Source organism: Globicephala melas, chromosome 9 (assembly GCF_963455315.2).
Source record: "Globicephala melas chromosome 9, mGloMel1.2, whole genome shotgun sequence".
NCBI classification, from domain to species: Eukaryota; Metazoa; Chordata; class Mammalia; order Artiodactyla; family Delphinidae; genus Globicephala; species Globicephala melas.
Genome location: NC_083322.1, coordinates 13,680,562 through 13,704,200, shown reverse-complemented (window position 1 = coordinate 13,704,200; position 23,639 = coordinate 13,680,562). Strand labels below are relative to the sequence as shown.

Genomic DNA, 23,639 nt, shown 5'->3' with positions numbered 1-23,639 from the left:
TTTTAGGCCAAGTGGATGAAAAATGAATTGCAGTGCTTAAAGCTCTTATCTTTGTTTACCGTTTCCCCAAACAGTAAGTGACCCGGACTATGGCTTTTAGACTGAATTATCAACCAAGATGCACACAGGAATGAGGGATGGGATGCTGGGGGCTGGGCCAGGGGGATAAATAGAGCAGGCTGACCGCTGGCTCTCCACCTTCACGTGACATTTCCTCGGCCTGGCAGAGTGACGGGGATCTGATGTCACAGGCTGTCCCTGGGTAGGCCAGGGCGCAGTCATGATGCGTCAGACCACCCCAGACATGGAAGGCACCGTGGAGTCATCCCCCTCCTGTTGATGAGGGATCCATAAATACCCTACAGCGACCTTTTCAGATGCTCAATAACAGCTTTGGAAAATCTCCAGTGGGCATGAGGCTTGCCTGCTTGATCGTTACGTTCTAGTCATTTGAAAATTCTTCCGTATGTCCAGTCAAAATCTGTCTCTCTGGGACTTACTGTTGGGCCTGACTCCATCCTCAGCACCTACATCCTTTTCCTTTGTCACGTGCCTGCCACTCAGGTGACAATGCCCTCACTTCTCCCCTTGGTTTGCTCTGTTCTCCTGAATGCGTTCAGTGTGACTCACAGAAGCATGTCAGTCCTGCCTCACTCTCTCTAGCTCCATCCCTCTCTCCCTGCCCATCCCTTGGCCCCATGGATGCTGGCTTTGGCCTCACTTCCCTCCTCCAGTTGACCGACGCAATGGCCTTTCCCGTCCCTCTGCCACCTTCCCCCAGGCAGCCCTCACGGTTCGGTGCTCAGCTCCGTGCTTTCCTCTCCTACCTCCATCCCAGAGCACTCACGCATCTCTGTGGGCTGAACTGGACGCCAGCCCCTGCTGGGGCCCCCAGCACCGGCCTGCCAAAGCCGAGCTCCTCCTGCAGGAGGGCAGCCTTACCCAGGTCGGTCCTGTCTCCGTCTTTCTTCCAGCCCCCCAGGGATGAAATCTGGAAATCGTTTTTAGGTCTTCATTCCCTGACCCCTTATATCCAGGGATTCACCTCGCCGGTGAGTCATCCTTTCTACCAATGACTCTGGATGTTACTCAGAATTACCTTGGGAGCTTTTACAACCAGACTAATTCCTGTGCCCGGTCCAGACCAATTAAAACGGAATATTTCTGAGTGGGGCCCAAGCATCAGCAGGGAGCAACCGAGAGGGAGACTCACGGCTTGCACTGCTCCCCTCTTTCAACCCCTTTTCCCGTTCTGACAGCTGACAGCGTCATCAGAGCTCATCACTTTTGCCTGGACTCCTGCTGTCATCTCCTGTTTTATTGCCCTATCCCCCCAACTCTTCCAAATATCCCTCCATGTCAATATCAGATCACAAAATACCATTTTCGGTATGTTACCTCTACTCATCAAAAACCTTCAGTGGCGGGCTTCCCTGGTGGCGCAGTGGTTGAGAGTCTGCCTGCTAATGCAGGGGACATGGGTTCGTGCCCCGGTCTGGGAAGATCCCACATGCCGCGGAGCGGCTGGGCCCGTGAGCCATGGCCGCTGAGCCTGCGCGTCCGGAGCCTGTGCTCCGCGACGGGAGAGGCCACAACAGTGAGAGGCCCGCGTACCGCAAAAAGAAAAAAAAAACCTTCAGTGGCTCCCTCTTACCAAAATAACAAATCTCTGAACAAGTAGATGGTTTCCCGAACACATAATAAGTTGTAGGTATGGGACTGTATCTTATCGCCCCTTTCCCTTTTTTCCTCTCCCCCAACGCTCGGCTAAGTGCCTGTCAGGTACTTCACGTCTGTCTGAGGAGTGAACAAAAAATATTTATCTGCAAATTAATTCCATACACTCTTTCCCCAGCGCAGAAAACGGGCTGGGTGCTTTAACTATCATTTACTTAGGGGCTTATTTCTTTAAACATCACATATAATCAACTGTGGACGACCCATGCTAATGGAGAGAACCAAATCCTAAATATTACAAGACAGCAGATAATTCAAAAACTCGAATCTAGTTGATTTGGGAACGTGTTTTATGCTTATGAGGGCTTATGTCTGGTAACTGAGACAATTTTAAAATTAGGTAATTAGATGTGTCTTATTTGTTCCTATCACCATCCCCCCCCCGACCATACACACTATAGGAATACATAACACAGTTCCCAAAATAATACACTATTTTTTCTCTCAACCTTTTCCTGAAATAGAGATGGTGGTTACGTTCCAGCACACTGGAGGGGGCAGGCAGAGGGAAGAAGAGAGGAACCCACAGTGACAGTAAATAGAGGGGACAGGGGTGTCAACGAGCTGCCTTTCAACTAATTCACCGTTAAAATTTAGGCAGTATACACACCAGTTTGTAAACCGTTTACAGTATCTACTAAACCTGACCACACACATCCCCTGTGACCCAGCAATTCCACTCCTAGGTACATACCCAACAGAAACATGACTTATGTTCACTGAAAGCCATATACAAGAATGCCCCGCTTTATTCATAATGGCCCCCAAACTGGGGACAACGCAAATGTCCATCCACAGCTGGAAGGATGAACAGATGTGGAATGGACACACTGCAACTCACACCACACCACCGATGAGTCTCAAAGACACAGCAGTGAACACAGAAAGCAGGTGCAAAAGCCATCGTACTGGATGTTCCATTTACACAAAGCTTTTTAAAAGGCAAGATAACCTCTTGTGTTAGAAGTCAGGATAGTGTTTGCTTTTGGGGGGCTATGACTGGAAGGGGTCACGGGGGCACTTCTGAGGGCTGGAAATATTTTGCATGTTGATCTAGATGCTGGTGACACATCTTTGTGAGAATTGTGAAAATTCACTGAGCGCTACACTTTTGTTTGTGTTCTATTTTTCTGTGTGCATGTTATTCTTCTCGAAAATGTACAGAGGAAAGTAAGGGAGGAATGAAGGGAGGGGAGATAAAAGGAGAGAGGGAGGGCAGTTTAGGCAGCAACGCATGATGGAAAATCCTTGGAATCTGGAATCTGAAGATCTGGGTTTAGTTCTGACTCTGCCATGTACTAGCTGTGTGACCTTGGACGAGCCACTAACCTCTCTGAGTCTGTTTTCTTCATCCATAAAATAGACAACAAAAATGCCCTAGCTGCTTCACAGTGCAGTTGTGAGGACCAAATGGCATAAGGGATGTAAAAATCCTTCAGAAGGCAGTACAGTACTGCAGGAAGGGAAGTACCATTGTTATCACAGATCTCTGCAGACAGGAATTCCTGCAGAGGGTCAGCACCATCAACAAAGCTGAACCCAGGGCCGTTGGCGGGGAGGGCTGACACCGTGGTGTGTGTGTGCGGTTTACGTTCTTTCATTACATCTCCTCACCTAATCCCTTAATGGCCTGGGCCTCAGAGTACAAGAGCACCTGGAATAATCCCTGTGTTTATGTGATATGGGTTCTGTCTCATTCCTTTGAAAGTGGATATAAATAGATGCCATACACACTCTCCTAATTACCTTTTCTAAGGTGGGGGTGCCCGTCTACATCTAAATCTGCCACATTCTTTAGACCGGCACACAGGACTGTCTGGGCATTGGCTAGGCAAGCCAGCCATGTTGAGAGAAAGGAACCCGCCCCATGCCATCCCTCTCGGGTCGCCCCGCCCCACCCCCTTCCCCCACTGCTTCTTGCTCCAGGCCTGAAACAACTCACTCAGAACATCTATGGATGTCAAATCTGAAGAGTTAGAGCTGGAAGGACCCCAGCACCCCAGTTTAAGAAGTGGTCTGTGAAGAGCCCAGGCCCGGGAACTGCAGGCTTTTCTCCTGGGGTCAGTGGGCAAAAGGGCAAAGCGAGAGCTGCCAGGTTTTCCACGGTAGGGTTTCATCTTCTAGTCTGTGTTCCCCAGAGAAGGAGTGCAAGCGGAAACCTCGATTTTTCCCGTGGCTGTCTTGCCCCGCTGCCCCTTGGCTGGAACCCCAAGTCTCACGGGACTGCAAGTTCCCAGCTTCTAGCGGGCAGGTGAGGGCAGGCATGACCCCGCCCACTGCATGCAACACCAAGTCCAGCACGTGCAGGTGAGCACTTAGCAATACTATCTGATGCTGCTACTTCTTGGGAGGAACAAAACTGAGGCCACCCCCCCCACTTCTACTTCCTTTAGGAAAATAAGAAAATACTAATTTCTCTATTAGGTCCCTGAACCTCCAGGAAAAATCTTTTTGAAAGCCATGACATTTTAATTTTCTTTTTCTCATTTAGACTCCATCTCAGCACACACCCAGTGTGAGGTGTACGTGTAGGTGTGAGAGACTCAGTGTGTGTGTGTGTGTGTCTGTGTGTAATTTGCAGAGAAAATGGCACGCAAAAATCCAAATGTAGCAAAGTGAGATTAATAGGCAAGGGCAATATTTCCTACTTAAAAGTATTTATCAGTAGATTTTTCCATAGAGTTCCCTTAACCATCAGGTTTAGCTGCTGCATTTAAATATTGGTTTATAGAGCCTAAACTAAATGATAGAAAGACTAATAGACCAAGAAACTTAGAAACAAAATTAGCAGTGACTGCCCACTGAAAAATCAAATATAGATGAAAAAGTCTCCCTGAAAATTAAAGAGCTCTGGATTGAGAACATAAACCATAAGGCAAAGATTCCGTTTGCTTTTTTTGTTTCTATTTTCCCCAATATTTAAGAGTTAGTACTTTAGTATTTCCCAATATTAAATATTATTTTCAACCTTCTAAGAGTACAGTTACTTGTTTTACAGAATCGGTCCCAGCTGAGGTGAATTCTGTAGGATTGTATAATCGCTTTCCTCCTTGACACATCCTTACAGGAGAGTTTAGAACATAGAACAGATGATGAAACATGCTCCCTGCCTCCAAATACGTTTAACCAGAAGTACTGTCTGCTTGTCTGGTACCTTAGTTTCCGGAGACCTTTCACCTTTACCACCTCATTGGCTCTGCTCTGAGAGATGGGTGGGGAAACATCATGACCTGGAACTTAGAGACCAGGTGACCTGTTGATGTTGCCTTGGTGACTGGCCCAAGGCCAGGGCCGCTGGGCAATGGATCCAGGACAGAATCCCTGGCAGGACCTGGTGACCACCCTGAGGCCTGGCCCAGGTCAGGGAGAGAGGCTGCACGGGCATCCTCGTTGCGGGGAGAGGCAGATTGATTTTAAGTTTCCTCCCAATTCGAATTCTGGGTAACATGGCCTGTGCTACAGGCTCCCAAGAGGGCCCTAGGGGATCCATTTTTAACATTATCTTTTGGAACCCCAGACGCTTAAAGTGCTTACTGGCTTGAAATACTCTGCTCAGACCTCCTGAGTCCCCCAACACTCCAGGCCAAGCAGACCCCCTTGGCCCTTACCAGCACAGACAGAGGGCCTGGCATGCCGAGGGTGACAGCACAGGGAGGGCTGGCACAAAGCTCGGCCCCGGCTCCCAGACTCCCGCCTGCAAGGACGAGGCTTCTATTTAAACATCTGGGGTGAGCTCACCAGAAAAGAAGCCTTTTCTTCCAAGGAAAAGCACTTTCTTGACTAAACTTCCCTTTCTTTCCCTTTTTCACTTCAAATAAATTCCACCCCCACCCCCAGTTTTAAGTGTTAGTTTTGCTAGACGGCAAAGAGAAATATGCAGCACGCATACAGCACGCCCACCTTTTCCATCTCATTTCCTGACGGCCACGCCCCCCATCAGGTACCATGCCCCCTGCATTCACTCGCATCTGCCCCGGTCCAGGTCGCCCTGCACAGAGGCCTTTCTCTCTCCTGCGCCTGGAGCGCTGCCCTCCGTCCTCCAAGATGCCCCAGAACAGCAGCTCTCCCTGTCAGCCAGCCTGACACAACCATTTTTAATTCTTTAACGCATGTCAGAGTCTTTACATGGCTCTTCCACACACTATTGCTATTTCAATTTCTATTTAACACCTTACATTTTAATTTGTATTCTCAAACTTTATTTTTTCAGAATAACAATTAATAGTTATTCCAGTTAAACCGATTTTTTTAAGCATGAATAATTTATATTTCTTCCACCAAGGAGAAAGTAACCACTAATACAGATTTAGTTCTACTATATAGGTATCTTTCTTTTTCTTTCTCAAATTACAAGATTACAGCGTTTTCTTTTTTAGCCTGCCGATGTAGTGGATTACGTTGATTGATTTTTGAAATAGCCTATCATAGCTAGAAGAAATCTCACTTGGCTATAGCACCTTAACCTTTCATGAAGGAAAACTTTAACCTGTACAAATTGTCAGAATAGCTGAGAACCTGTGTACCCATCACCCAGCTTCAACAGATGGCAGCTATGGCCCCTCCAGTTTCCCCACCCTCCCCCACTATCATTGTTTAAAAAATCCCAGACATCGTATACATGTCATCTGCAAACATTTCAGTACATATCTCTAAAAGAAAAGGGCTCTTTTCTAAAACTTGACAACCAGAGGCTTCTCTGGTGGCGCAGCGGTTAAGAATCCGCCTGCCAATGCAGGGCACACGGGTTCAATCCCTGCTCCAGGAAGATCCCACATGCCGTGGAGCAACTAAGCCCACGAGCCACAACTACTGAGCCCACGAGCCACAACTACTGAGGCCGCGTGCCACAACTACTGAAGCCTGCGCGCCTAGAGCCCGTGCTCCGCAACAATAGAAGCCACCGCAGTGAGACCGCGCACCGCAACGAAGAGTAGCCCCCGCTCGCTGCAACTAGAGAAAGCCCGCGCGCAGCAATGAAGACCCAATGCAGCCAAAAATAAATTTTAAAACTTTCTTAATGCTTTAAGAAAAGCAAAACAAAACAAAACATGACCACCATACTATCCTCACACTAAAAACCGAATGGACCATAATTTCCTAAGTGCACCGAATACCCACTCAGGGTCCAAGGTCCCATGATTGCGTTATAATTTTGTTTTTAGATTGGGTTTGTTTGAACCAGCACCCAAACAAACCCATCTACTTTTCACTGGCCTTTCTTATTCATCATAAATATCCCCGTTTAGACATCACTTCCTCCTGGCAGCTTCCCCGATCCCAAATGCTGGGATGTGTGTCCCTCGTCTGCTCTCCCACAGCACCTGTGCTCACCACCCTATAACCCGCAGCCCTGGTTTGCATCCTGAGACGGACTGTAACCTATCCGAGGACACGTCGGTGCTAGCACAGTGCCTGGTCAACAGTAGGCACCAGCTCTGCAGGTGAATGAATAAGTAACAAATGAGTTCCCACACGGGACTGCTTCTCCTGCCCCCGCCAAAGCCCCTTCTGTAACATGACCCACGTTCAGTACAATGACTTGCTCAGAAGTCTGTTTCCCCCCAGAGCAGAGACTTACTCATTCTGGGATTCCAAACACCCAGCCTAGCACCTGATACCAGTGGGTGTTCCCTGAGGGGTTGGCTTTTCTACTCCACATCCTATCTGTGTGACTTTGAGCTCACAGCCTTTGCTCTCTGGGTCTCACGTTGCTCATCTCTATAATGAAGAATTTGGATTCAAGATTTCCAAGGTCCTTTTGGGTTCAGTTTGTGATTCGGAGCAGCAGCCCAGCCTCGCAGGGAGTCTCCATTTGCCATAGGCTTGCTGCCCTCTGCTGGCAGGATTGGTGCAGGACCCCCCCCATCCCGGATTTTCCTGAAAGAACTATAGGCGGGCAAAAACAGGTCCCCAGGGGCGAACTCGTGCGTGAGTGAGTGGGCGCTTGAATTGCATTGCCTCACCTGGATCCGGTTAAAACGTAGAGGCCTGAGCCTTCCCCGACTCCATCCATCCACGCCTCCAGCAGAGAGGATCACTGGGGCAGGTCAGACAGAGACTCATGCAGTGGTGTCACGCCCTTGGCTGTACAGAACTAGTACCCAGGCCCCCACCTTAGACCAACAATCAAACCCCTGGGGGGCAGGGCTCAAGCATCCTTATATATTAAAAGCCACCTGGTCACTTCTAATATTCGACCACATCAAGAACTGCTGGACCAGCACGCTGATGTTGACACGTGTATCTTGAGCCCAAAGCTAAGAAGTGGTGAAAAGCTCATCCGGGGAAAATAAATGAAGACTTGACTTTATAATACAAATTTCCCTTGGCCTAGCTTTAAAAGTTCCCTTTCAAGTACTGACAGCTTCCCAGCCAATTCTGTTTGAGGAACCAATACCATTGACTCATTAGGGATGCTACTCCCAGATCTGGTTTCTTTTTCTTTTTGAGATATATTGAGAGTTCTATATTTTGGTGCACAGTACCACTGTTTTGTTTTGTTTACATTTCTGCATTTGTCAAGACTCCTTTGGTTGCAGATAACAGAATTCATCTGTCACTAAGTTAGGTCAAAAATGGGAACTTAGGGCTTCCCTGGTGGCGCAGTGGTTGAGAATCTGCCTGCCAATGCAGGGGACACGGATTCGAGCCCTGGTCTGGGAAGATTCCACGTGCCGCAGAGCAACTGGGCCTGTGAGCCACAACTACTGAGCTGCGCGTCTGGAGCCTGTGCTCCGCAACAAGAGAGGCCGCAACAGTGGGAGGCCCGCACACCACGATGAAGAGTGGCCCCCGCTCGGCGCAACTAGAGAAAGCCCTCGCACAGAAACAAAGACCCAACACACCCAAAAATAAATAAATAAATTTATGTTAAAAAATAAATAAATAAAGGGAACTTACTGGAAGAGTACTGAGATGCCACCCACAGGGCTACTTGCCAGGAGCAGATGGCAATCAGGACACCAGGAAACGGTCTTTTGCCTCTGCTTCTCCACACATCTAACTCATTGCTTCTTTCTCATGGCAAACGGATTTTCTGCTCATTAATCCACAAGGCAGAACATGGCCACCAACAGACCATAACTCACCCGTGTTCAGCTTCCACCTGCTGGAGAAAAACTCCTTTCTCCTCTGTCTCAGGTCCAAATGTCCAGGCTGGTGCCCTCGTATCAGAGACCCACTCTTGGTCCAACCAACCGTGGCCTGTAGGGCTGACTATATAATTTGTCGGACCTGAGGCAAAATGAAAAAAGCGGGGGACAATGCCATTAACAGTACATACAGGGACTTCCCTGGTGGCGCAGTGCTTAAGAATCTGCCTGCCAATGCAGGGGACACGGGTTTGAGCCCTGGTCCGGGAAGATCCCACATGCCAGAGCAACTAAGCCCGTGTGCCACAACTACTGAGCCTGCGCTCTAGAGCCAGCGAGCCACAACTACTGAGCCCATGTGCCACAACTATTGAAGTCTGCACGCCTAGAGCCTGTGCTCCGCAACAAGAGAAGCCACCACAATGAGAAGCCTGCGCACTGCAACAAAGAGCAGCCCCTGCTTGCCGCAACTAGAGAAAGCCCGCGAGCAGCAACGAAGACCCAACACAGCCAAAAATAAATAAATAAATAAATTTATAAAAACAACAACAGTGCATATAAAAGTTCTTCCTATCTTCTTTCATCTCTCAAGTTATCACAGTGGTTTTTTAATTTTCTATTTAATACCAGTCTAAGTAAAGAAAACTCTAAATTATACATTATTAGCACGAATTTTACCACTCATCTCTGGATCATGCAACACCACAGTTTTAAATGTTAAGATCAGAGCATTTAATGCACATGCAGAATCACTGAATTACATAATTTGTATTTCGTGACTCACGGGACAGAAGAGACAAAGACAAACCAAACTATTGATGACTGGAAGGAGGATGAGAGGGTGCGCCAGGCTTCCCCAAGGGGGCTCGCCCTGGGGTGTGGGGACACGGGGTGGGCTGGGAGAGCCCTGCCCTCTCTGGCCAGCCGCCAGGCCCATGAATCCTGGGGCAGTGTCTAGGGAAGCGGAGCCAGGTGTCCCCCCTTCCCACAGGCTCAGCCCCCAACCCACAGTAGGCTGTGACTCTCAGAGATCTTTAAACCTCTGTGCCAGGACACGTGTTGTACCTGGACCAGTGGTGGGCAGAGGCTTGCTCGGGCCGACACAGCCATGGTGCTGCCAGCCCGGGGCAGGGACGGTTGACATGTGCCCACCACGAGATGCTTCAGGGTGAATGCACCCCATTCCTACCCTCTCTGTGCCTGAGCCCAGGCCCCTGTCGGGGGTGACGGGCAACAGTGGTCCAAGGGCAAAGCAGAGACGGGTGGCCGGGCTGGGCCCCAGGCACAGGGGCAAGACAGCAGGCAGCTGAGAACCCATCCTGGGGAGGCGGCCAAAGTGGGACCACTCGTGGGCGAGGCTCCAAGCCCCCAGCACATGCTCCATGGTCCCCTCAGACTCTACTCCCAAAACACAAATTCAAAGATAATGACGATTAAGAATCTCCAGATGGCAACCCACAGAGCATTAAACCCCAAGCACAGGGCCCCTCTCTTTGGCCACGTGTTTATCGGGCCCGCCCTCATAGCCTGGGATGGAGGTGGAAGTGTAGGGTCGAGAGATAACCCTCTAAAGAAACAGTTCCCAGAAATGAAGATGGAGAATGTTGGAAAAGCCAACTGTTTTCATTTTTGCCCTTCAAATTCCTAAACATTAGACTGCACATGTTCTCTGCAACTGGACTTTTCTTACTCAGTATTTTATGCACATTATTAATGGCCACACTACATTGATGGCTAGACTCCAATAGATTAGCTAAGATATTTACCAGGGACGTCAAGCCTCCACGTGTCCTGGCCCCATCACTCTCCCCTCTGCCCCTCCTGGTCCCCGCATAAAATACTGTGTATTTTATGCACATCATTAATGACCACTGGAATAGAGCCTACGCAGGGCAGCCCTGTGGCAGCTACTGCAGGGCCGGCAAGATGGACTTGCCCCCAAGTGCTGCCCCCTGCTGTCCTGAGAGGGGAGGACAGAAGCAAGCCGACCTCCCAAACTGAAGACTCCTCTTTGATTAGCATTAAGTGATTTAGAAAGATGAGGCTGTCACCTATCAGGCAGGTAACTTCACTCAAGCTCTGTTGGGAGTGGGGAGAGAGGACGGGAGTATCTGGGGGAAATCCTTCCTTGCGGAAACTAGCAGAGCAGCTAATAAGCTTCTATAACCCCACCCTAACTCATCCCACTCACATGCGAGCCCACATCCAGCTTCTCAGTTCACCATCACCTCCTCCTCAGGCCACGGGGTGAGGGCCAGAGGGCGACAGGGTCACCCCAGTGGAAGTCGTCGAGGGGATGCTAGGGTTCCCCAACACGGGGTGCTGGAGTTGTGCTTCTCCACACCTTCCTCCCTAGCAGATGCTGGTAAATCAACATTTACAGCTTTTTACAATCTGATGAGTGAAGACCAAAGCTCACGGTTTTAATTTGTATTTTTCACCATGGCAACTCATATTTGTTCTGTCTTTTGCCTCCTTATTTCCTTTGACCACTTTTCTGATGAGTTTCTTTTCTGACTGATTGATTGTAGCCCTTTGGGTTCTTGTTACCATTGATCCTTTCTAGATGTGGTGATTTTTGTTGTTGTTGTTACTTTACTATTGGTCTTTTAACTTTATGATGTGCCCATTACTACCATGTGACAACCTCTCTGAGCCTCAGTTTCATCATCTAAGAGATGGGAGAACAGCTGTTCCATTGGTTTGCTGGAGCATTAAATTAAGTGTCAACAAAAATGGTCAATAAACAGGGCCATTCCCGGTAGACCAGTGGTTAAGACTCCACGCTTCTACTACAGGGGGTGCGGGTTTGATCCCTGGTCAGGGAACTAAGATCCCACATGCCATGTGGCACGGCCAAAAAATATAAATTAAAAAAAAGAAAAGAATTAATAAACAATCAATAATAAGAACAGAAAAGAGTTTTATTTGAGCCAAACTGAGAACTAGCCTGGAAGCCCACTTCCCAGATTACTCTGAGAAACTGTTCTGGAGAAGCAGGGTTTTCAGTCCAGTTTTATATCTTCTCAGAACAAGGAACATTAAACGGGTCAGGGTTACATTTCTTCAAGGTTAAAAAAAAAAAAAAAACCCCCCCAAAAAAAACAGACCAGCACGTACACAGCAAATCAACATGGCCTTGGCACCTGGGAAGGGAGACTTATCATTGAAGAAGTACAAGCATTGGCGTCCCAGGAAGAGAGGCATTTAATCTCTATTTTTAACATGGACATTCTTTACTTCTGGTCAGTGTGCCCTTTCCTTTAATAATTAAAGCAGATGTACAATGTATGTTTGGTAAGCCACAAACAGGCTATTTTAGTTAGCATAAAATTCAAGTTAACTCACGTATAAGCCAGATTGGCTTTCCTATATCTCAATATGTAAAAATTTCTTTCCTCATAAGGGAGTGTGTACAACATGTAGCCTGCCAGATCTTCAGCTCTCAATAAACGCTAGCAGTGCAGCTGCTGCCATTGCTTTATTACAAACTTCTCTGACACTCAAAGGCCCCGCAGTCCCAGGCCTGGCCTGGCCATCTTCAGTGACGGACAGCACTGGGAAACAAGCACGACAGAACGTGCGGAATATTCTGATAGAGTGCTAATCTAACGCAATTCGCATAGTATCACTTTTCATCTTGTGGGTTTCCATTTAAGTCTGTGCAAACATTGGAGCTGGGACTCTAAAGTTAGCAGAAAAGACAGAACACCGTGTGACTCGGTCTAACTCAACATTCTTTGTCACCACCCCTCCATCAGCCGGCCCCTGAGTACCGCCACCTCCAGAAAGACCTGCCCTACCTGGACATGGTGATTGCAGAGACCTTGAGGATGTACCCACCGGCTTTCAGGTAAGCCTACCCCAGGGCCCCTGCACCCCAGGACCCCTTCAGCATCACTGTTTGGAGTCCTTGTTAGTCCTCAGTCTGTCACCACCTGGGTTATGAAGAATGCTGGACCCAAGCTCCTGGAGGTCGAGGTCTGAAACTTGGGTTTTTTAATCCCCTGGGGCACTGGACGCCATGCCTGACATAGGGTCACCATAGCAATAAATGTCTGGCCTATATTCCTATATGTTAACCATGTTTTCAAAGCGTCATTGGTCTTTTCTTAACATGACCTTCCTCCCCAACCCAAGCCGAACTCTGACCTCCTAGCCCTTAGATGGCTTTTGCTGCTCCCCTGGTCACTTCATTCATTCATTCACCAACTATTTATTGAGCATCTGCTCTGTGCCCCACACTGGAAAATCAGCCAAAACAGATAAAATGCCAGCCCTTGGAGTTGATGTTCCAGGGGAACTTCCAAGGCCTGGGACGCTCCTTCTTATTCTCCAGCACTCCACACCCATCCCATCCTCAGAGCTCCAATCCAAGACTCACCACTCCAGGAAACCTGGCCAGCCTCACCCGTTTCCTGCCTCTCCTCCCCCAGCACTTTGCACGCTAACTCTACTTCATATTATATTTTTGGATAATTCTCAGCTGCTCTGCAACATTTCACCAGTGTGCAGTCATCCAGTCACACCAACCTGTAAGTGCCTTGAGAGCAGGAATCAGGTCTTCTGCTTCTTTCAAACTCCCCCAAAACAAGATGTTACCGAACCAGGCTGGTTCACCCCACGCACAGCAAGCCAAGTGCTGAGATGCTGAGGTTGTCAGCAGAGAAGAGATACATTCACAAGGCAGCCAAGCGTGAAGACAGGAGAACAAATCTCAGATCTGCCTCCCCGATGGCAAGGGGCGCTGGGTATTTATGGGACAAAGCTGTGGCGTGGTGGGTCCTGGGAGCATGGGAAAAGGTAATGATTGGAGATGAGAAAAAGGTGAGGCAATCGTAGTTCTGCACAGGTGCAGCTAAGCTACAGGCTTCTCCACGGGACCCAAGTTCAGAAAACGTCTGCGTTAGCGCGTTCCGAGGATGGAGTTTTGGGCCCTCTGACGTCAAGAGGTCACCAAGCGAACACTCGCGCATGCCCAGTTGGAGGGTCGGTGGTCTTAATCAGTCTCAACTGGCTCAAGCTCCAACTAGACACAGCTGACTCCAAGCTCCTGAAAAACAACTTGGGCAAACATCTTATTGTTTAAGCTACGTGAGGCTTGCAGGACACGCAGCTTTTTCTGTAGCAACAATTAAAGTGAGCTTGATCAATGAAGGCAAGTTTAATGGGTCTAACTGATGAGTACTCTTGGTTTCAGAGGCATCCCATGGAGCACAGGGGTATTCACTTTGGTCCCCAGGCCCTTAGAGAGTGACACATTGCCAGATTTCAGGTTCTAGAAACAGAAGCGACACAAAGCATTTAACTGTATATCATAAATTCCACTCTGCATCTCTAGGAAGTAATGTACCACAGAAACCATATGGAGATAACTTTTGCCATTTTAAAAAGAGAAAATGTGGATGATTTGTAGGTATCTCAAAATTATATTCCAAACCGAAAATATCATAGAGAGTGTGGTTGTAGATATTGTCCAAAATGTTCAGACCCAGAGCCAATATAGAGAATTCCTGGGGTGTGAGTCAGATCACATCATCCTCAAGCACACATGGTTTCAGTCTCCTGGTCTGGGAGCAGACAAGGAACGCCAGGGCTTGCCTCATTGCTCTCCTGACGCCAGCATTAAGACCTGATTCCACAGGCCTTCCCCGACTTCTTTAGGAGCCGAGCAAACTGTCATCCAATCTTTGTTTCTGCATGATTTATACCAGCTTCCTTCCAAGGGAACTGTGGGCAGCTGCTATACACGTGAAATTCAAAATAAGACATTCAGTGATAAAACAGAACAAAGGCTGTTTAAAGGAAAGAATCCTTTACAGGACCCCAGAGATGGCAATAACCGGGGTCAGGCTTGGTAGCTGAGACTCCTGGCAGAGAGGGAAAGCAGCTGAGTTGAACAGTCATATTCTCTAGTGGGAGGAAAGTGTATAAATTGATCAAAGACACATCATTTCCTGGATCTAAACTCAATGAAGAATTCATCACCTGAGACCTGGTATAGATGACATGTTGAGAGACAAAGTCAGCAGTCTCTTCAATACCAAAATTCTGCAGTCAATTCTCCTTCTGACCCTTTATAAACAGCAAAGTGTAAAAGGAAGTCAGCGAAGGCATTGCTCTGGGGAACCAGGATGCTCGTGATCTGAGAGTACCTGGAGGGCAGGACAGGACAGGACAGAAACCAGAGTATCTGGATGAGTTCGTTAAAATTCCCAGTAAAAACATAGAGCCAGTTCTCCATAATGACAGAGCGAGTCTAGACATAAAGTCAAGACAGTCTCGGTCCTGCCCTTAGTTTACTGTGTGATCTTGGGTAAGTTCCAGACTGTTCCGGGCTTCTGTTTCCTGTGTGTTCAGAGGGCACACAACACCTGCTCTGCCTACCCCAGAAGTGTTGGGAGAATCAGTGGGACAGTAGATGTAGAAACGCAGTACCCCTGCAGGCAGTGTGCCGTGTAAGGTATGAAGTAAAGAAAAAGAAGCACAGAGCTTAGAGTTGAATGGCCTGACCCCGTGTGGCTCCAGTCTCGGGCAAGCCACACTCTCCCTTCCCCATACCTACTCCACTGGTGTTTTTAATCATATCACTCTGCTGACTTCTGTTATCAAACAACAGAAGTGAGAGAGGCAAGTCATCATTATTCTCACCCAGACAAGAGGTCAATTCGTTTTGGCCCTGGGCATAGGATTTGGGGGTGAACATAGCGACAGTGAGAATTTTATTTTATATTTTATTTTACATTATTTTTTTTTAAGATTTTTTTTGATGTGGACCATTTTTAAAGTCTTTAGTGAATTTGTTATAATACTGCTTCCGTTTTATGTTTTGGTTTTTTGGCCACGAGGCATGTGTGATCTTAGCTCCCCGACCAGGGATCGAACCCATACCCCGTGCACTGGAAGGCAAAGTCTTAACCATGGACCACCAGGGAAATCCCATTACTTTATTAATTTTTAAAAATATGTATTTATTTGGTTGCACCAGGTCTTAGTTGCGGCAGGCAGGCTCCTTAGTTGCAGCAGGCAGGCTCCTTAGCTGTGGCATACGAACTCTTAGTTGTGGCATGCCTGTGGGATCTAGTTCCCTGACCAGGGTTCGAACCTGGGTCCCCTGCATTGGGAGCACGGAGTCTTAACCACTGCGCCACCAGGGAAGTCCCTACTTTATTATTTTAATCTTAGAAAAATGCTTGGCTTTTCCCAAACATTGACACACTTGACTGACACCTTTATCCATAAAAAACTCAACATGGCCTTTGTGGAAAACATAACAATTCTCACTGAAGTGTTATTAATGTCAACCCAGGAACCCAGGCAGTATAATTCAGCGGATTTTTCTGGCTTTGTATGCAGTCTAGCCAGATAGGAGGCCCAACCACTTACAGAAGGGAAGCCCTCATTTTCCGGCTTTTAGGGGGTCTTGCATCCAGGTCCAAGCTATTTCTGGTAAAGATGAAAAAGAAGGAAGTCAAAGTATATCCTTATTTGATTGCTCAGAGCTGAGGCTGCGCACGTCAGAGCCCCCTGCCCGCTCTGATTTGAGTAAGAGTGTTTTGTGACTTAGCCCCAAGCACAGAATAATTGCATTAGGAGCTTCGGATCTGAATGGGTGTCTCACAGCCCTGGCCTTTCATGTTCCTGATATATTAAAGGCTCATAATAGAGTGATGAATGCTGCAAGGAGCTGCTGGTACTCTTAATTTCTTTTATAAGCAGGAACAGGGTATAACAGTAATTAGTATAATAACTGTATCTCCTCTGAGATATCTAGGGAAGCCGAGTCCTGCAACCTGAGGTAAAAGCCATCCTAGATTGTTTTTAGTTTTTAAAATAATTATTTATATTTACCAAAATGATATGCTTCTACTTAAAAAAACCTAAGAAATACAGAAGAATCCAAAGAAAAAACTGGCACCCCTGGTACCCTGCCAACCTCCACCCCAGCCCCATCCCTTAGAGGAGGTGATGGTAGAAGTTTAGGTATTCTTCCATAAACTTCATGTTCATATGCAAACATATGTAGTCTAGCCTTTTAAAACAAAACATAAATGGGATTATCACATTGCCAGTTGGTAAAATAAACAATCTGACCAAGATGTTTTCCTCCCTAGTAGCAGTTCTCCATAGCGACACAGACAACGAAGGGGAACAGATTTTCAAACCCTAATCTCCTGTAGGTAAAGCGAGGGTGTGTGTGCGGGGAAAGAGGTCCCAGTGGGAATGGGAAGAAGGAGGAGAGGTGGCCGGCGGAATAACCCTGCAAAGCCTCCACTTCCAAGGCACCTGTGCACCGCAACACCAGGCATAAAATGGGCTCTTCAGTCTTGATGGGTGGCTGAAGGAAGGAATGGAGGAACCTAGAGACCACAGGGTCCAGAGCAGCATAGGGTTAATGGCCCAAGAAGGGATGGGATGGGGGATGGGTCACTATCCCGGCCACCCCGGGAAGAAGGCGGACCCTCCTGTCCCCCAGCCTCATCCCACACTGCAGCATGGCCACCCTGGAGCTCCCCCGTCTCTGCTCTGCCTCAAGGCGGGGGTGACCCATGTGTCCCCGCAGGTTCACACGGGAGGCGGCACAGGACTGCGAGGTGCTGGGGCAGCACATCCCCGCAGGCGCCGTGCTGGAGGTGGCCGTGGGCGCTCTGCACCATGACCCTGAGCACTGGCCGCGCCCGGAGACCTTCGACCCTGAGAGGTGAGTACTGCCCCCTTCAAACAGGCCCTGGGGGATGTGAGTGTGGGGGGATTGGAGGCGCCTGCCAGGAGACACAGATTTAGTAAAGTCCCCCAAAACTCAAAAGTCATGGCAGTGAGACATTTTTTAGGCATAATTTCTAAAGGAAATAATTGTACCATTTTTAAAAGCCCAAAACATAATCCAGAGATTTAGCATTTCCACAGCACTGCATACAGGTAACAAGACAATTTTTTAAAATAAATTTATTTTAATTATATTTATTTTTGGCTGCATTGGGTCTTCGTTGCTGCGCACGGTCTTTCTCTAGGTGTGGTGAGCGGGGGCTACTCTTCGGTGCGGTGCAAAGGCTTCTCTCATTGCGGTGGCTTCTCTTGTTGCGGAGCACAGGCTCTAGGCGTGCGGGCTTCAGTAGTTGTGGCACACGGGCTCAGTAGTTGTGGCTCGCAGGCTCTAGAGCGCAGGCTCAGTAGTTGTGGCGCACGGGCTTTGTTGCTCTGCGGCATGTGGGATCTTCCCGGATCAGGACTCGAACCCGTGTCCCCTGCATTGGCAGGCGGATTCTTAACCACGGTACCACCAGGGAAGCCCAACAAGGCAATTTCAAATGGGTGTCCACTATTTGTTCCAAGAAACAAGGACACATTTCAGGAATGCATTAAGAAGTAGCAGAATGTTGTTTCCTTTTTTTAAACTTAATGCCTGTTCCAATACAAGAGCATCAACAATTTCTCCAGGAATTCATGAGAACCAGCTACCCTAACATGGTAGACCTGGATCCTCTCTCCTGTCCCCTGCATGGATTTGGTCCATTGTCTAGATCTCATTTCTATACTCCCAATTTAAAGTGTCTGAGCAGGCATCTACACCCCCTCCCCATCAGAGTCGACGGATATCGCTTCCTGGCAAATGGGGGGGCTGGCCAGCCTGCAGCTCTGTTCCCACTGTTAGTGGCTCCAGCTTCCTGTTAATGCGGCCCCAACTCTACAACCTGGTCCCTGGGAAACCATGGGCAGTGGGACCCAGATAAATAACATTCTGCTGCCCAGCAGCTCCTGGAATTATGGTAAATATCAAGAAACATAAACAGCAGCTGCAAGGCTTGCAGCATCACCTTTGAAAACAAAAAGTGCATTAATATGATGTTGAAAAGGTGGGTCAAGGGCTTCTTGGGCCCATAAAGTCCAGAGGTAGTAAGAAGGGAGCTGTGGTTGTCACATAGCGTTACTGTCACAGAACACACGTGGCAAATGCTGTCATCTGGGAGCAGATACGGCAATTCATTCTGAAGAAGAGCTTTCCAGCGGGTCAAATACTGCCACCCCCAGTGGTTCAAGTTTCAGTGTTTAAACCAGAAAGGTGAGTGTGGGCAGGGAGACAGCTGCCCGGCATGGCATCAGGAGACAAACTGGCAGGACATGGCCTCCAGAGGGGTCTGGTGCCCAGGGACTCTGCTTAGGAAGGGGATGCCAGCCAGCCAGTGTCACCCTCTGGCCACTGGGGAAATTGGAGCCATGGGTGAAGCGAGAGCTGTGGTTTCTTTGAGACTTTCATCCTGGATTCTAGGGAGCCTGCAAAGCTCATTAACACCACAGTGAATTTATCAGGAGAGGCAGAGAGGGCCATGCTGACGATCCGGGTGATTCTACTAATTCAGCGGTGCCTTCGGGGCTTTGCAGGACAGGAGGAGGGGAGCCGCACGGGAGCACATGGATCAGTGGCCACCAGCTCCAAAGCCTTAGGGACTGACCGGTCCAGGAAAAAACAGGATCCTGTAGACCGAGGTGGGGTTTAGGCCTCACGTGGTGGGAGCGTGGCCTCAGATGATGGGGTCCCTCAGCCAGAGCCAGTGGCTGAAGCCCCAGGAAGGGAGGTGGTGACCCAGGCCAACGCTGACCGTGCTGCCCCGTAGGTTCACAGCCGAGGCCCAGCAGCGCCAGCGGCCCTTCACGTACCTGCCGTTCGGGGCAGGTCCCCGGAGCTGCCTCGGGGTGAGACTGGGGCTCTTGGAGGCCAAGCTGACGCTGCTCCACGTCCTGCGCAAGTTCCGGTTCGAAGCCTGTCCCGAGACTCAGGTGAGCCCTGCTGCTCAGGGCGCAGGGGGTGCCCACCCCAGTTCCCTGATGCCTACGGTGGCTTCCCGGCTCTGCGTGAGCTGGGGCGAGTTCCTCAAGCTCTCTGGGTCTCAGTTCCTTGATCTGTAAAAGGAAGTAACAGTAGCAGAAGTAGCACACCTCCTCCCTCTTCTTGTGGGGTGAGGATTGAATCAATCATAAGTGCTCAGATAAGCTCCTGGCACATAACCCGAGTCTGTGTTATCTATTATCATTCTTGTCCTCTGTACAGCAAGGCTGGGCCTCACCATGCTGTAGCTCTCCCCTCTTCAGCAAAGAGAACCCAGTAACCCTGCAGAGTAAATTATATGATTCCCATTCTTCAGATGAGGAGCTAAAATAAAGCTCAGAGAGATTAATAACTTGCCTGACGTCACACAGTTGGACTGCATACTCCTTGAGATCAGGGACCAAAAGACTGTCCTATTCATTGTTGGAGGCTCCAGCACCCAGCTTCAGGCCAGGCATGTGGCAGGTGCCCACTCGGTCATTCAACAAACACTGATGAACAAAGGAATGAATCGCCGGAGAGTGAAGAAATTGAGGTTCAAACCAGATCTCACTCACTCTCAAGCCCTCCCTCTTTCCTCTACATGTAGTGCCTCTCTGCACAGTATCAGCGGCTCCCCACACAACCCGAACAGTGCTCTCCTCTGTGCCTATTCACTACCCCTCAGCACGGCTGCAGACCTGGACAGGAGGGAGTAAGGGGACAGATAATAAGGACACGATGACAGATGGTAACAACATCTAGATTCAGAGTGGCATTGCCTCTGACAAACAGGGAGACTGGGGCGAGCTGCTGGCTGGGGAGGAATAATGAGCTGGGTTGAAATACAAAAGGCTGAGGAACTGTATGTGATGATGTCCATAAAGGTCTGATGGTTAAGGCTGGAGGGAGGGAGGGGCAAATTGGGAGCAGAGAGCCAAATCAAGATGAAGGAGCAGAGGAGAGCAGGCCCCTGCCTGCCTTAGGCATTCCATGGGTACAGGACTTTCTCTGGGGGTTTGTCTCATTTACCCTTGATCTTGACATACAATACAGCAGCCAGACCAATGTCCCAGAACACTGCTTATGCCTGGCACTCCCCCAGCTCAAGATCCAGCCCTGAGTCCCAAGCCTGCTGGGTCCAGGGAGAACTCTGAGCTCACTTTGCCTTCCCCACCCCAACTTCCCACTCCAAGAGCCTCCCACCCACTCCTCCCTGCCTGCTCAGTCTGTTGCTCCTTCTGGAATGCCATCCCTGCCCCTTCCCCACCCCCAGTCTAATCCCATCCTCCAAGTCCTTTGGTGTTCCCTCAAATCCCGAAGTGGTCCCTGAGAAGCCCTGCTCACAGGGCGTCTCCTATTCCTAGCCCCACCCCAGGCACCAGTTCCTCCAGGAAGCCCTCCCTGACTTTGCCAGCCACAACAGACCTCTACTTTCTTTTTGAAGTCGAAGTGTGCCTATAACTGTCTGATACTGTAGCCACTAGCCACGTGCAGCTATTTATATGTTAATAATAAATCAAATCAAATCAAAAATTCTGCCCCCATTTGCATTAACCCCACTTCAAGCATCGAGCAGCCACACGTACTAGTGGCTACCGCACGAGATAGGGCAGGTCTAGATCGTCTTGTTTCTTGAGCATATAACTGGTCTCCCATCTGAACTCTCAAAGACATCTGAAAGCCCACCCGGCCCCAGCACTAGGGCCTCGTGACCCTTCTTTCCTTTAAAGGTTTCATGGTAGCCACTGAACAGTCCTTTTACACGCAGCTCAAGGTCCTGCTTCTTGAGTAATTCTGTGGCTTTTCTTCCAAGTCCTCCATCGGTCTGCCTAAGCTGGACATAAGGAAAGCCTTCTGAATGGCAGTGGGCCTTCAGCAGGGAGCTCTCCCCAAGCCCCTGGGGAGTGATCTACTCAGTTACTGGCTGGGCTCCAGGGTGAGAGACGAGGGGAGATGAGGAAGGTCTGAGGCTTTGCTCACCACTTTCCAGTCATGTGCCCTTGGGCAGGTCGCTTGTCCTCTCTGAACCTCCATTTCTTCATTTGCAAAGTGAGCTGCTCCCACTTTAGGCAGGCTTATTAGAAGGATAAATGTGGGACCTCTCCCCTGCGGTATTTTATTAACAGGGGAAAGGTGGTGAGCCGCCGTCCAACACCCGGCCCAAGACACAGCTCTGCTGCTTCTCAAGGTCCCCCTGGGGAAGCTGCTTTGCTCACTCCCAGCCTGCCGGCCCTCAGCCCTCAGCCGAATTCCCATAACCCTGCTTCACGGCCCGTTCTGAGGAAGTTTTCCTGTCGGTAGGATTAACTATGACAAATATCTTAATTTCCTCTATTTTAGGTACCGCTGCAGCTAGAATCCAAATCTGCCCTAGGTCCAAAAAATGGCGTCTACATCAGGATCGTCTCCCGCTGACGAAGTCATGACCAGCCCCTAATTCAAAGAAAACCCTCATGTGGAAATTCAGATTTTTGGAAAGACATCACCGAAGCAACTGAAAGCGTGCCTGGCATATGAGTATAAAAGAGGCCACTTACGTAACATTTCCTAAATGCTTAATAAATGTTTGTTGCACTTAGTTTTGACTTTGCCAATAGTGTTTGAGCAACGGATCCACCTCTCTGAATCAGCGATTGCTGATAAATGAGTGAAAACGTAGTTTTGACAAAATGATTGAGTACTTGGATTTTTAAAGAAGTTCTGGCCTCAGGATGGAAGGAATCGATAGGGCAGGGGACACATGGACGCTCAGGTGAGTGGTCCTGATGGCCCCAGCTCGGGGGCCTTTTCAGCGTCTGGTTCATTTAACTTAGAGAATAACATTCGTCAGAAGCTCAACCTCAAGCGTGGTCCAAATGCTTTATCATGCCTCGATTTTCCTAGGTAGGCTACTACTAACTTTATAAGTTTAATGTGCAGAAAAGTGATAGAGGCTGAAGTGTACGTTTTCTTTTAAAGAACATCCTATCTTAATTTTGATCAAATAATCAAAATACAGAGGTGAATTTTAGTAAAAGTAATTATTGTGTTCCTGAGAAGCTCAAATGCAACAAAGAACTTGCAAACTGAATCCCGGATCTGCCACCAGCAGCCTGTGATCATGGCTGCTGCTCTTGCCACCTCTGTGCCTCTGTTTCCTCACCTGTAAAACAAGGCTGCTGACCCAGGTCACAGCGCCCTCCTCTACTTAACATCCGAACAGTGCAAAGGGGCTGATGTTGTATAAATAACAGAGCAGGGACCCGCAAGCAAGGCTGGGCTACCCAGGCTGAGCCACCTTTACGAAGTGCAGGCTGTTGCAGGAGAGCTGGGAGAAGGGGTCTCCCGTACCCAAGGCTGCGAGCAGCTGCTTCTGCTGTTTGCCCTCCCTGCGTCCAGCACGCCATGCTTCCCCAGAGCGCTCCCCTGGAGACTCCCCTCTCAGAATATAAAAGAGGTCAGCCTCACGACTCTGTTGTCAAACACACACACACACACACACACACACACACACACACACACACACACACACACACACACACACACACACACACACACACACACACACACACACACACACACACACACACACACACACACACACACGTTTGCTCTGGATCCTACTACCTCTGCATGAAAATTCTGAGAGGTCTTTTTGACTTCTTCCCATCACAATGCCCACCCCCTCCAGTGCCCACAGGAACAGCTGCCCCATGCTCCCACCCACAACTGAGCTACATGTACCCCATCCCTTTCTCAAATGTCCAGTCCAGGTACTTGCCAGTGTGCTTTCTCAAAGGTCAGCAAGTGCAGAGCCCTCGGCAGTCTTCACAGTGCACCCGACTTCCCTGGAGCGTTTCATCATCTCCCGCCCCAGGTTTCCCCTTGCCACGCTCCTCGCCCACACTCCCAGACGGACCACTCTTGCTGCTTCCCACTACCCAGCTCCCAGCTGCCTTGGATCTGAGAACTACAGGCAGAGGCATCGTGTGGAGACTGGACACACTGTATCAGGAGGCTGGGGA

At 49.0% G+C, this 23,639-nt stretch overlaps 1 protein-coding gene across 1 annotated transcript in view; it reads left to right on the top strand.

The window, feature by feature from the left end:
- The window catches only part of TBXAS1 (thromboxane A synthase 1), a 151,423-nt gene extending 128,949 nt beyond the window's left edge, over nucleotides 1-22,474 (top strand). Inside the window, exons 10-13 of the mRNA XM_030853987.3 lie at nucleotides 12,590-12,681; nucleotides 17,392-17,529; nucleotides 19,442-19,604; nucleotides 21,976-22,474. Of these exons, the coding sequence (XP_030709847.1) occupies nucleotides 12,590-12,681; nucleotides 17,392-17,529; nucleotides 19,442-19,604; nucleotides 21,976-22,050 (468 nt within the window). The 3' untranslated portion in view covers nucleotides 22,051-22,474. The remainder of the gene's footprint in view (nucleotides 1-12,589; nucleotides 12,682-17,391; nucleotides 17,530-19,441; nucleotides 19,605-21,975) is intronic.
- Nucleotides 22,475-23,639: the final 1,165 nt, after the last annotated feature.